The sequence below is a fragment of the Dermacentor andersoni genome, chromosome 7 (genome assembly GCF_023375885.2).
Source record: "Dermacentor andersoni chromosome 7, qqDerAnde1_hic_scaffold, whole genome shotgun sequence".
Taxonomy (NCBI): Eukaryota; Metazoa; Arthropoda; class Arachnida; order Ixodida; family Ixodidae; genus Dermacentor; species Dermacentor andersoni.
In genome coordinates, this window is record NC_092820.1 from 72,045,920 (window position 1) to 72,059,126 (window position 13,207).

The following is a 13,207-nucleotide window of genomic DNA, read 5'->3' on the forward strand; positions in this document are numbered from 1 at the left end:
GATACAGAATGAAAACTTTACACTGGAAAACATCCAGTGATGTTTTATAATGAACAACAAATATTTCAAAACACTTTATTGCACTTTACGTAGCTTAAAAATAATTTCTCGTGTACATGACTTGGTGAAAGGGAACCATTTCTGTAGTTTGCATTGCAAGGTTCTGGGCTACTTGGCAGAAGAAAAAGTATCCCTGCGGGTGGTCAACTAGTTCATGCTGTGGGGCAAAGTAAATAGAATGACTCAGTTGGCTTCCAAATGCTATAAAGAGGTGCTTACAGAGAATGTGAGTGCTCTTCAAAAGAGTGGTTTGCATTTTATGAAAGGTAGAATGAATTATAACATATTTTAAAAGTTAGCACAAAACAGAGAAGGCAGGTATATGGGGCAGACTAATAATCTGGCAGACTTACCTAGATGTTCCATTCACACTCAGTAATGCGCTGCACCAAGGCAAGAACTTTCTTGCTGACCGCCACATTTCCTTTTTTGCCCGTCCTTTCACGGTCTGGGTTTATGCCAAAAAATGCCCTAAATGCCCCCCCCCCTCATAAAGAGAAGGCAGGGATAATGGCAATAAAGCATATATATAACGGCATTAAAGAAATGATTCGGATAATCTGGAATGTTTTTCAATGCCACAGATCATGCTGATTTCAAATATGACATACAAATAATACGATGTTTTTTTTTTGTTTTAAAGAACACCAGCCTACGAAAGGATTCAAAGTTGGAAAAGTTGTTTTATGAGCAACTTGAATAGCAAACAGCGCAAAAAAAATTTAGTAACCGACAAATCCTACTGTGTACTTCTCGTCTTGTCCCAGATTTTCGTGCACCGTTTCTCCACCTAACACCCAGGAGATGCGACTTTTGACTTTTGTCATACAGGTGCATCTGGTGTAAAGTGCACGTGGGAGGTCTGACTGACTTTCATCATAGAAAAAAGCAACAGATGGGTTTTGCTTTTATATACAACAAATCTCTAAAGTGCTTTTATTCTTTAATGTGAACACATTTTACCTAAGGATATTTTAAACCTGCTTATTACCTTGGGGGCTTGCAAACTGAATATAAATCTCGCTGCTATAAATATGGGAGCAGCTTGACCTTCCGATTAACTCCAATAATTGATGGTAGCTCGCAGCAGGAACCGGAACGCATTACTTTTTTGTAATTTTAAACTTAGGCCTCAACATTTTTCAGCTTTACAGACGTGTACTCTGAAGCTGAAAAAGTGGACTAAGCTTCAAATCGTCCAGTGTTATTTTTGATTACACAGAAGCAATGTCTGCTGGTTCCTGTTGCCAACTACCGTCAATTTCTGGTATCAAGCTAGGACACTGAATTTACAACATCCACAGCACTGTTAAAGGTGCTTGTATACAGTTTCTTTCTCTTAAGGCCAGTATAATATGTGCTATTAATGCGCATGATGCAAAACAAATACAAACATAAACAGAAAATAAAGTATACCTTTGTATGAATTCAAGTGTGCATGACGCCTTCTCTGCATAACAAATGTGGAAGCAGAAATAAGCTGCAAACAGCATGCAGAATGCTTGCTTGAACGTCTTTGCTGCTGCCACAACATGGCCATCAACAAGCAATAAGTACTCTTCAGGCATTCAGATGTCATCACCTAAACAAAATGAAAAGAGTACTTGTCACTTTTACATGATAGGGCTGACTACTGCATCAACCGTTCTGTACCAGTCGTATGCAAACTATATGCATTCCAAAAGTTACGTTCTAGGGCACTTTCTAATTTTCACTGAGTGTTGTGTGCCACTTGTTCCTAAACCAACAGGTCTTTAGCTTTCTTTCAACCACAAAATAGTGTTGCAGCAAAGAAACTATAAATGGCTTTTGAAAACTATTTTGGGCAAAGTTGTGAAGAGTATTTAAATAAATAGAAGTGAAACTATAGGCACCTCCGAACAAAAATAGCGTGTACCATGTGCATACCCATTCAAAGACATAAATTTGCGACAAACTTGACCCGATTTTTTTAACCATTCCTGTATATCTGTGCTTTTAAACTTGACTATGACTCATTTTCATACAGTTAGCTGTTTACAAGCCATTGCTATGCAGTTACTGCTGGCCCATAAAAATACAGATACTGGTTCTCTGGCAGCATACTGAATAGCAGAAAGCAACCAGAAAATGAACTGAATATTAAGGATATGTCCATGTAGTTGGTAGACTGCGTAACCATGGAACTGCTATAGAAAATATATGGAAGAACATTAAAACTGCAATTCTGGAAAAAAAATTTGCATATTGCAAAAGCAACAGGCTCAGCGATCAAATGCTCTTTCACTTGTTTTCAGTCAAATTAACTATATAGCATGCTCGTACTTCCCTACATGGTGCGTACGAAGATCACAGTTTAAAGAGAATAATACCACATATTTGGTGCATTTTGTTGCTGAACTGTCCTGAGAAAACTGAGTACTAAATGTTAATTTTCGCTGTTGAGTAGTAAGCTCTGTCGTTAACATAATGAGACACTAATATACTTTCAGCATAGGATATTCACAGGAAGTCATTAGTTGTATTTTTAATCACAGGTTTCATGGCTTATGAGGAAATTATAGAAATGGTGCCAGTGAATGTTTATTGCAAGTCAATATTTGTAAAATTGAAGAGAGAGAGCATGCGGTTTAAAACACTTGTCCTGAAATATCGGCTTCAAGTATACCAACATTCCATATTGGTTGGTAAACCCTTGCATATGGAGGTCTCAGTTGTAGAACCATATGGACTGGTAATGTACTTGGCACCAACATTTCCAGCCAAATATTTTGAACTAGGTGCTTGCGTTAGATACTTCCAAAAATGCGCCACCCTAAAACAATAACTAGCCCCAATTCTCCGATCACTATACTTGGTGTAACACAGAGAAATAAAGTTACGTATTTTAGCTTATTACACCGTCTGAACGTTCATGTCGCATTATATTGACCTCTTTTCTCAATAATTAGACTGTAAACACCAAATTTTAATGCTGTGCCGTTTCGTAAATAAAAGAGGCCTGTACAACGATGCAATCATCACTACTGCCTGCTTTCTGTAGCATGGCAGTGTAATAGGACAGCCCATAACTGCAAGTGCCTCATCTAATTACTTAAGGTAAATCATCAAAACACTCTGAGCTATACGGCTGCTATATTACAACTTCTTTAAGTACTTATCCAATAAAAATTGAAGCTTTTTGGCACCATTTATAGTCAACGAGATGCCAAATATACTTTGAATGCACGTACCTGCTGCGATTATGCAGGGAGAAAGCGGTGTGTCCTCAAATCAAATCAACCTGTTTTACAATGAGACATGGCTGTAAATGTGTCGCACACAGTCTGTGGCATGCGAGCACACCAAAGAGAGAACGTGCTGAGTTCCTGCGGTGAAGAGAAACATAGTTGAGGAAGCCGCAACGTGAACCACCTCGGCTTCCCCAATGGCGCTGCCACCCCCGCTGCCGCCGCCGCGCCGCGATCTGCGAACAAGGCCACAACGCTCACAACAAACAAAGGCGGCAGCGGGCGCACGAAAGCATGCAAAAGTGACGAAGAGCACTGCATCACGCGTAGTGCTCAGACTGGATAGCGAACAGTTCGCAACAGCACTACCACGTGCGCTCGTCAATGAATGTGCCAAGCCCGTTTAAATCAAAAGCGGGAGAAAGCAAACATGGCGAAGCCGAAGAATGGCGCGGAAGCGTTCCGCAGGCGACACCGCGGACTTGGCAAGCTCAACCGCTAGCTCAACACTCAAACGAGATCGCATACGCTTCGCAGAACGCCATTGACCCGTGCATAATGACTCGACCTACCTGCATTTACGAGGCGACCAACCGTTCTTCTTTGTGTGCACTTGTACGATTTCCACTTGGAGGCTCCAAAGCCGTGGCGCCGAGACGGCCGAAGTTGCTGTAGCGTGCGTCTTGACTTCTACAGCGCGCGCTAATAACTTAGCGCATGCGCGTTTCGCGCACCGGGAACGGCCGGCGCGCGAATGAGCATCCGCGCAGCTCGTCCTTCTTGTCTCTAAACTCCTCTCTCTTCGTCCCTCTCCAGGCTCTCGAAGCATTTTAAGGGCGGTGGCGCTGCTTTCTAATTTACGGTATAGCTTTGGCATATTTTACGGCATATCTGCCGTAAAAGAAATGCAATTTTTTACAGTGTAGGTAGAAAACAAAACAGAACATATATCACAGAGAGAACATTGCTACACAACCAAAGCTTGGGTAAACACATACGTGCGTCCAAGAAGTGCATCCAGTCAGGCGGAGGTTCCTGCTCAGCGTCACTTATCAGACTTTTCACACAAGCTGCCTTTCATGATGGAAGGATCTTGCTGATCACGGGCTTTCCGCATGGCACTCATAATATATATATATACAGAGACAGCATAAACGCAGTGCTATGAACATTTCATAAGGAGGGCCACCAGTATTCTTATACCGTAGAAACGTAATGGAGTATGACGTGATATCAATGTCCCTTCTAAACGTCCGCTAGAGAATGTCCAAAAAATATCGCATCTCTACTATCTTTGAAACAGTGGTCTGCGTTATGAGCTCATGTACGGAATCAACATTTCGTGGGCCGCGACACAAAGCAGCCCCTCGAATTTAACCAAGGTTTAACAGGAAGTGTTTCGTAGTGCAATTCAAAGAAAAATGTTTTAATGCCAGGGCGTCTACACATTTTATGAACCCGCCTAAGTACATACCGATAAGGCTGGCATAAATAAGGTGCACGATACAAAGTGGCCGGGAAAATTGAGTCCTCTAGTGCAGCATAGATTCCGCTATTATTTTCCCCAATATCCACAAGCTGATAATCCCACCTCAGGCGTTGCAGGACATCACCACTTGAATTCCGTTTGAGCTCCAATGCACTACAATTTGGCGTGACACATACACAAAACAAATCTTCAAAATGTATCAACTCGCAATCAGTAAAGGAATAGTGTTCTAGAGATCAGAGTAAACATTCGCGTGCGTGTAACTTCTTCGGGCATAAAAAAAAACGTAGATCTAAAGCTCGCAACAGTGATCTCAATATCACTCCATACTAGCCGTCCTTCCCTATTTGTGAAGAAATGCAGCGCATCATATTGTGAATGTTTTTTTTTAATAAATAACATACAACCAGCGATAATACCTATTGTGTGGCTAATACAGCTTTAGTCAGGTAGGAATGGAATTAGATCTAGATTGTGCCTTTATCGGATTCAATCTCTGTGTCTTAAATATCAGCGATATCTAATTTCCGATTGCGTAACACAAGGAGAAGCTGTATTTCTCGTCGCTTACTGCGTAAGCCATGGACATGTAAAGTACCAAAATAGAAGGGAAGAGCGCTGCCATGATGGCCTACTTTGGTGCAGCGTTTAAACGCTGCTCCATAGATGCAGCACACTCCCTTCTTGATGAGGTGATTTAAGACCAGTTACATCTGATGGAGTATGCGTTCTCCGGAGCACTTTTATCAAATTTGACACTCTAGGAACACGGGTCTCCTTTCTCGAGGTCTATGTGTTGTCAGACGGTGATGTACGCTTCTTAGCTGCGTTGCACATGGATCCAGATGCCACTGACGGTGGGAAATCCAGAACTGGTCGCTATTCTACCCATGGCACAGTTGATCCATTATCAGGCAACTTAGTGTCATCCTGACTGGCAGGCTTTGGGCTAAGGCTATTGTCAGATGATGAAGGCTTTGTCTCCTACTGTCGATGAGCCTCAGTAAGTGTTTCATCACTTGCATTAACAAGCTCACTCACATCCATTAAAAGATCGATGACGGTTTCATCCTCAGCAGTTATAGTTTCACGTAGCTTATCAGCACAAGTTCAGATGCATGTATCCGCAATGTGCCCGTAGTGGTGACAGTTTCAACACTGTGGTATCCAACTTTGTTGTCCCGAGCCTGTCACACCATAGACAAAGTGGTGGTCGGCCAGGAACCAAGATGAGTCACTGGTGCACATATTTTGCTCAATAAGTGAGGTAGATTACTGGCAGCTGACTACATCCTTCAATACCAACGCCACGTGACGATTTGTCATTCGCCAACTGTTCATAACATCACAACGCCAGATCTCACTCGTGATAGTCTGTAGTGTGCCATATTGTTCTAGTGCTTCAACAATGCATCGCTGTTCGAAGTGTGATGGAAGCGAAAGAAGGTTCAGCTTGATTGTTTTGCATTTTGAGTCTATGACAAGCAACCTGAGGCCATCCACAAACAACTCCCCTTTATCGACAAGTTTCTGTTTCGCGATGCTGTTAACGCATATCACTAATCACAAATGGCTCAACTGGTATTGTCTAACGCCGAGGATATCGGTTGCGTTTAGCACTGACCGTAGTGCATCGCTACAGTCCGGAGCCCGATACGGCTGCCTACCAAGGTGAGCAGGCAGGAAATTTGAACCGAGAAGTGTATTGCCAGTTAGTAGACGAGGTAGAACGGCTTTATAATTACCGAACTCAGCAGTTGACGGTCGCTGGCATTCTCGACCGTGAGCCGATGGGCTAGCGCTCGATGAGTGAGGCGTTGTGGGATGCTTGCCGCGTAAGGTCGATACGTGCACAGTGTGCATTGCAGTTGCATATTATTGTACCAGGTAGCATGCCACGTAGTACTTCAATAGGCAAGCTGTACAAGGCAGATTGAGAAGTTTTGAAGCAGAAACAGAAGATTAAGGAGATGTGTATCAAATGCTGGAATGAAATCATGTATAACACACCTGAATAAGTCAAAAAGGCCAGGCAACTATGTGTCACCGCCCCTTTCCAAAGGGGATGCAAATAAATAATCATAGGCAGCAGCCGCAGCAGCAGGACGTTTCCACAGCACTTGCTAACTGAAATGTAAGCTTGCCCTATACAGGCGTCCAAGCGCGCGAGGAATCACGTGATGTGACATGCGCGCCGCGTAGCGTCATTGCGTGCACATTTTGCATTGCACTTGAATAATATTCTGCCAGGTGGCACACCATGTGGCAGTCCAATAGGTAGCAGTGCAAGGTAGATAGAAAAGCTTTGCGGAAGAAGATTAAGACGATGTATAAGGAAATGCTAAAATATAAAAAAGTATGGCAACCTGATTAAATCAAGAAGGATAGGTGACTCTTTGTCACCGCCTCATTTCATAGGGGATTCAAGTAACTAATTAGAATCATAGGTGGCCGCAGCACATTTCCGCAGTGCTTTATCGCAGCTGTGGAAACATGGCCTATGCAGGAGTCTAACCGCGCGAGGAGGCACGCGATATCACAGCCGCCGCACCGTGTAGCATCGAGACCTGCAGATGTTGAATTGCATTTACATAATATTTTGCCTGTGGCATGCCACCTGGCAGTTGCATAGGTAGCCGTACAAGATGGAGTAGTGTTGAGGAAGAAGATTAGGGGATGTACACTGGAATGGTAATATGAAAAAACAAAGAACAAATACAAATATTGCAACTTCGTTCAATCAAGCAGGCTAGGTGACTTTTTGTCCCCATACCGTTTCAAAGGGGATGCCAATAAATCATCATCATCAGCCGCCGGACCAGCATGGTTTCGTGGCACTTGTAACGCGATATCAAACGCACCGGGTAGCATGGATAGATGCAAACTTTGCTTTGCAGTTGCGTTGTATTAAACCAGGTGTCACGACATGCAGAAGTTTCACCGTATCGTTTCACGTTTCAAGGGATCTTACATCTGCGCCACGTGGTCTCGGTACCTGTGTTTACTCCTCCGTATACGTGATGACGCCTCCTCGCGAAGTAGAATTATAGAGCCGCGCGCGCGGCTGCAACCAGGCAGCTTGAGGCTGAGCAGACCACAGTGCAGCGAGTAGTACAAGCCGCAGCTCGCCGTCAACGGCGGACGGACCGTTCAGCTCGTTCTCGTTAAAACGAAGGAAAGAGACATAACCGCGAAAACCCTCCAGTACATGCTGCCGGAAATGGAGCGCCTATAGAGCCGTTCCTCCGGCTTACGTTGTGACTGTGCTGTGTGTGCCGCGGAGCCCTGTGCCTTTTTCTTGGACAAGGCGCTTCCCGTAGGGCCTATAGAACGCTGAAATTTGACCATAGGGGATTTCCTGGGGTCACCTTCCGAAATGGTCATAGCCCTAGCAGCACCTGGTGAAATCGTGGAACAGCATAGGTTGGATGAATAAGAAGAAGAAACGCATACTGAGCGTTCTGGTTGGCCGGTCTAGATGTGCGCACGCTGCTGCATGGCCGGCCCTTCTCACTGTAGTTCTCGCGATATTAAATTTCTCCAGCTGCGTTACTCTAAATATTGTCTCGCCATTAAAGCAAGTGGTACATGTAACAAGAGCCATAAAAAGTAAGGAGAATGATTTCACCGGCCCTACAAACCTGTAAACACTCGCTCACTAACTAAATTACCAACCACGGTGTCAGCGCGAACATGCATACAGGCACAGCACACTCAATAACCGTGGTCACTCGCGTCGAAGCGCTGGCGTGAGGAAGCAGGCCAGCAAAAGCGAGCGAAGAAACCTTGGTGCTGTCAATCGCTTCAACGTAAACTGAGAGGCGAGAACACAGCACACTCTAGGCTACGAGCCTTCGGCCCACCTGGAATCTGGTCCCAAGGCAGATCGCTTTCAAGATAAAGCCTGCAAGACGACATCATTCTGAAGTTGGTGCCGAAGAACAACGACCGCCCCACCTCTTCTCTACCTGGCTACTTGCGCCAGACGGAAGGCGGCGCGCTTCCTCTCTGCTTTCCTCCGTTGCGCGCGGGAGATATAGTCGCGATTGTCAGCTCACCCTCGCACGCTTTCACTCGCGCATACAGCAAACGCTGCGTGTGGACGATATTATCGCCCTTGCACTTTATATACGGAGCATAACAGCGACGGCAAAAGTGCACCTGGAATGTGCATATAATTGCTCTCGCAATAAAACGTAATTGATTATAAATAGCTAAATACGCGCAATTCGTTGCGTACATGTGTGGATACGAAAGCGAATTTTTATTTCGCCTTCAGCGTATAAATTATCCAATGCTTTAAAAACTAACAGCCTTCAGATTCTGAACCACAATAGAAAAATATAGAGGAAAAGCAAACGAAAGTACAGTACACGAACGTACGAAGTTCCCCATCTATGAAGATATTTCAACGCGAGAGTTAGCCTATCAATTTCGCCTCAACACGGAGTATGCCAAAAGACCACACCTACGCTGCGTCTGCTCGTTGAAACACGGACGCCAAACTCGGAGCAAGACTCAAGAAAGCTAGGCCCAGCTTCTACACCAGGGCGACTGTGATGCGATAAAGTTTTCAGGGGTGACCCACCCACGACTCTGGTTGCGCTGATTTTAGAATGAACAGCGTTACAAAACCGCAGTAAAGCGCTTGCGACGACGCGCATTCTGTACTGGTGCCAAGCTTAGCGTCCCACGTTCTACTTCCTGTTATAGAAAAGGCAAGTTACGGGGCAAAACAAGCTTTTGCAGGACATTTTCTAAGCCGCTGTTTCTGATCTGTTATAGTGGTTTGTGCCTGCATAACTTTGGCTGAGTGTGTCGTATGTGTGTATGAGGAAACAGATAAGGTCAGTACATAGCAACCTTGTTTGTCAAGTAGGTTCGCACTACAGTAAGAAGGCCTGGGCAGCTGTGTTTGCTGAGAGTCATCATTGATGCGCTCAGCCACCTGGCAACGAGGTATATCACAAACACGTTTCGTAAAACTAGCAAGAAGTGTTAAATTTCCCTCACGTTCGTCCATGTCAATGCTCGCAAAGAATTTCTTGTTACATAAAAATATTTGTTCGAGGTAAATGCGACTTTGCAATTGTGCTTACTCACTTCCTTTGCATTATCACATTTACTAATATGTGTGGCTCACTGGAATGAATAAGTCGTGGTTAAACCTACGATCTTGTGCAATGGCTTTTATTTTGTCGCTGTCAGTTCTATTTTAGACGAGCAATTCGCATTCATCGCCGATAAAGTCGTTCAGTTTAACTTCACGCAGCAACCGGTGCTAGCATTCAGCACTAGGTTGGATTGGACGAACTTTAATAAAGGTCCTGCAGGACGCACGTCAGCGCGTATAGGGTGTCGCCCACCCAGAGACCGAAAGGGAGTACCTAACGGCAGCTGGGCGAGCCTGCTGGACGGCCCATTGCTTGTCTTGTAGGACAGGCTTCGTAGGGTCTTCGTAGGGTCTTCTCCCACGTGTCCGAGGCAGAGTTGGACGGAGCGTTTCTACACTCCCAGAGGACGTGTGTGGGTGTCACCGTGACCCTGCACCAGGGGCACGCAAGGTCGGGGTAGACGTCCGGGTAGATGTTGTGTAACGTGGCGGGGTTGGCATAGGTTAGGTTAGGATAGGATAGGTTAGGTGAGGTTAGAGATGTGTTTGTAACAAACGTAGTGCTACCGCTTGCGGCCTCTTTAATTTGAGGTGCGGGGGCGGAAACAGACGTCTTCCCAAGTAAAAATGTTTAGTGATTTCATTTTACGTTACTGGGGCGTCCCTGTTCGCCTCCAACTCGTCGAGACGCGGTTGCCCGGTGGTGACGGCGCGGTCGGTAAGCACGCGAAGAGCGTCGTGGGCTGTCTCGCTGAGGTTGGGCGGGGCGCCCGGCATCCGACCCAGGTGGGCGGGAAACCGGATACCTGTGTGGTGCTTGAGGGTGCTCGTATCAGCGCTACGGAGAACGCGTAGTGCCTAGTCGGAGACGACTCCTCTCTCGAATGCTTCAATGGCCAGTCTCGAGTCGGTGAATATTATCTTTCGCTTATCCTAGAGTATTTCCAGGGCTACGGCCACTTGCACTTGGTCTCTAATTTATACATCATTTCTATCGACATAACGCTAAGTCTAAACAATGCCCAGGTAAACCATTGTGGTTCTTTTATTATTATGTTGATGCTCACCACAAACACCGAAAGGTAACTTCCATGAACCTATTTAAGCTTTGTGAATTGCTTCCCGTAAACGCATAGACATGAGTTCCATATTTTGTGATACTGTGGCACTGACCCACGCCATGCCCTGTCGGCGATTTGAATCATTGAGCTCATCTGCTGTCGTAGCATGCAATGACGGCACAAATGGTCGTTCTTTCTTCACTGGTGCCATGGAAGAGTTTGAAACATGCAGCCTACTGAAAATAAAATTTACAGGGAATTGTCGTTTACACAGTCTCTTCTGAGAAAGGATCACCGCTTCCTTGCAGGTACAACGACTACAAGAACGACCCGCTCTCCCGCTGCAACTGCACCCCGCCGCAAAACCCGGCTTATGCGATAGCCGCCCGCTATGACCTGCTCTGCCCATACGGAAAATACGATCTCCCAGGAATGTACCATCACGGCATGGGCGGCATTGATGTCAAGGTATCTAGCAATGTGTTCCGCATGGGTAACGAGACTGCATACGCACTAGTCTCCTAAGCCATGCTAGGTAATAATAATGATAATAACAATAATGATGTTTTCTGGAATATATTGTAAAAAGAAATACCTTCAGCATTTCTTTCTTGTTCTGCAGCTATAATGCGGTGTTCGCTCCACTGCTATCCCAGATCCCAAATTTGTCATGGTTGACTTCCCTGATTTTTTTCGTGCGATTTTATAGCTAAAATGCCGCCCCGTAACCATTATCACCAATACCAGATACCCGAGCGGCAGATGATGAAAAAAAATGACGTTGTTAAAAAACACCACGCTTCGCTTTCAGTTCATGGAGTCCCTGTCAATGGAATACATTTTTCGTGCATATTGTGAGCACTTGTGCTACCAGTGTGCGATACAACAGGTGATAGAATACAATCTGCGCCGTTTTCAAGCATTGCCTAATGCGGTGAACTGTCAGCTGGCTCGCGAAACAAGAGAGAGCGCAATAGTACGAGAGATACAGTGGTCTGTTTTATCCCTTCGTGTTGTCTCTCCGCCCACAATGCCGATAACGCTTACTGAATTTAGTGCGGGTTTGCTAAGGTTCCACATTAGCTATGCACAGCGATTCCACTACCAAGTATTGTTCTTCATCATTGCAAGTGGGTCGGGTAGTAAGTATACTAATGCTGAAGCTGGGACAATCACATTATGTGAATGATATAGCGTCAATTAAACTATATTTTTGTGAAGCTACTGTGGAATTTGCTTTAATGATGTGAACATTATCACAGGGATGCCTTACATCAATTATATAGCCCTACATTCAAAACTGTCTTGCTTGTTGAAAGAGCTTGCGCTCTCAGTTCGAGACGCTCGATGAACCGACGCCTCTGCTGCGTATTACTCTTGTAGGGTAATTAAACAGTTCTACATTTCTCGCGGAGATGTTGGCTTTTCACTAAGCATGGAACTCCACAATGGGAAGCTGGCATCCACCCTGCCTGAAGACGCCAGTCAAACGGCGCCACCGGCTTCGCATAGCTTCATTTCCTTTAGTTTGACGCGTCAACGGAACTCTACATTCTTTAGCGACTTTGACAAAAACGCCTTTGAATATTAGAACTCATCAAACAATTTCGTGAATGCCCGCAAGAAGTAGGACAATGCTCTGAAGTTAAACAACGCCATCTTCCAACTAACTGGTGTCGTCAACGTGTAGTTCTGTAACCAAGGAGCTGGCCTTCGCGCGTGTTCCGACTTCAATACTAGCTTTATGTAAAGTATTCGGTTGCCCTCCACAACGGCAGCTTCTTGCCTAGGAACGCTTGTGTATCGATTCCCCGACAGCCTGTCGAGAATTTTATCAATTGCATAGAAAACGTTGTCACATTTTGTAAACGAGGCAACGTATGAATGACCTAATTCGATGAGACCCGCCGTGTCATGAAGACGATGATTTTAAACTGCTCCTTTCGAAAAACCCACAATTCATCGTTAAGTTCCTAACGTTTGTTATAGTTATGAGGAACTCTGCAGTGGGCTTCTTCTACAACAATCTCTGTCGAAGAGCAAAGCGCCTTGCTCTTCTCCGAGAAGCGTAATCGTAGCATCTGTGGACGGAATCGTCACATTTTCCCTAGTCGCCACAGGAGCTACCATGCCAGTAATTGGCGAAGCACTGTGTCGCGCTTTGAGGAATGTTAACACGGCCTCTACTACACTTTCTCCCCATGTAGCAAGTACACATCACATTACCTTAACAGTGCGACATACTGATTGCATAACCATAAAAAGATTTTCCTGA

The 13,207-nt window shown here is 45.0% G+C and overlaps 1 protein-coding gene across 1 annotated transcript in view; it reads left to right on the forward strand.

Moving 5' to 3' along the window:
* Positions 1 to 11,457, forward strand: part of LOC129385852 (putative phospholipase B-like 2) — a 97,121-nt gene extending 85,664 nt beyond the window's left edge. Inside the window, exon 10 of the mRNA XM_055073011.2 lies at positions 11,241 to 11,457. Within this exon, the coding sequence (XP_054928986.2) occupies positions 11,241 to 11,457 (217 nt within the window). The remainder of the gene's footprint in view (positions 1 to 11,240) is intronic.
* The last annotated feature ends 1,750 nt before the right edge of the window (positions 11,458 to 13,207 follow it).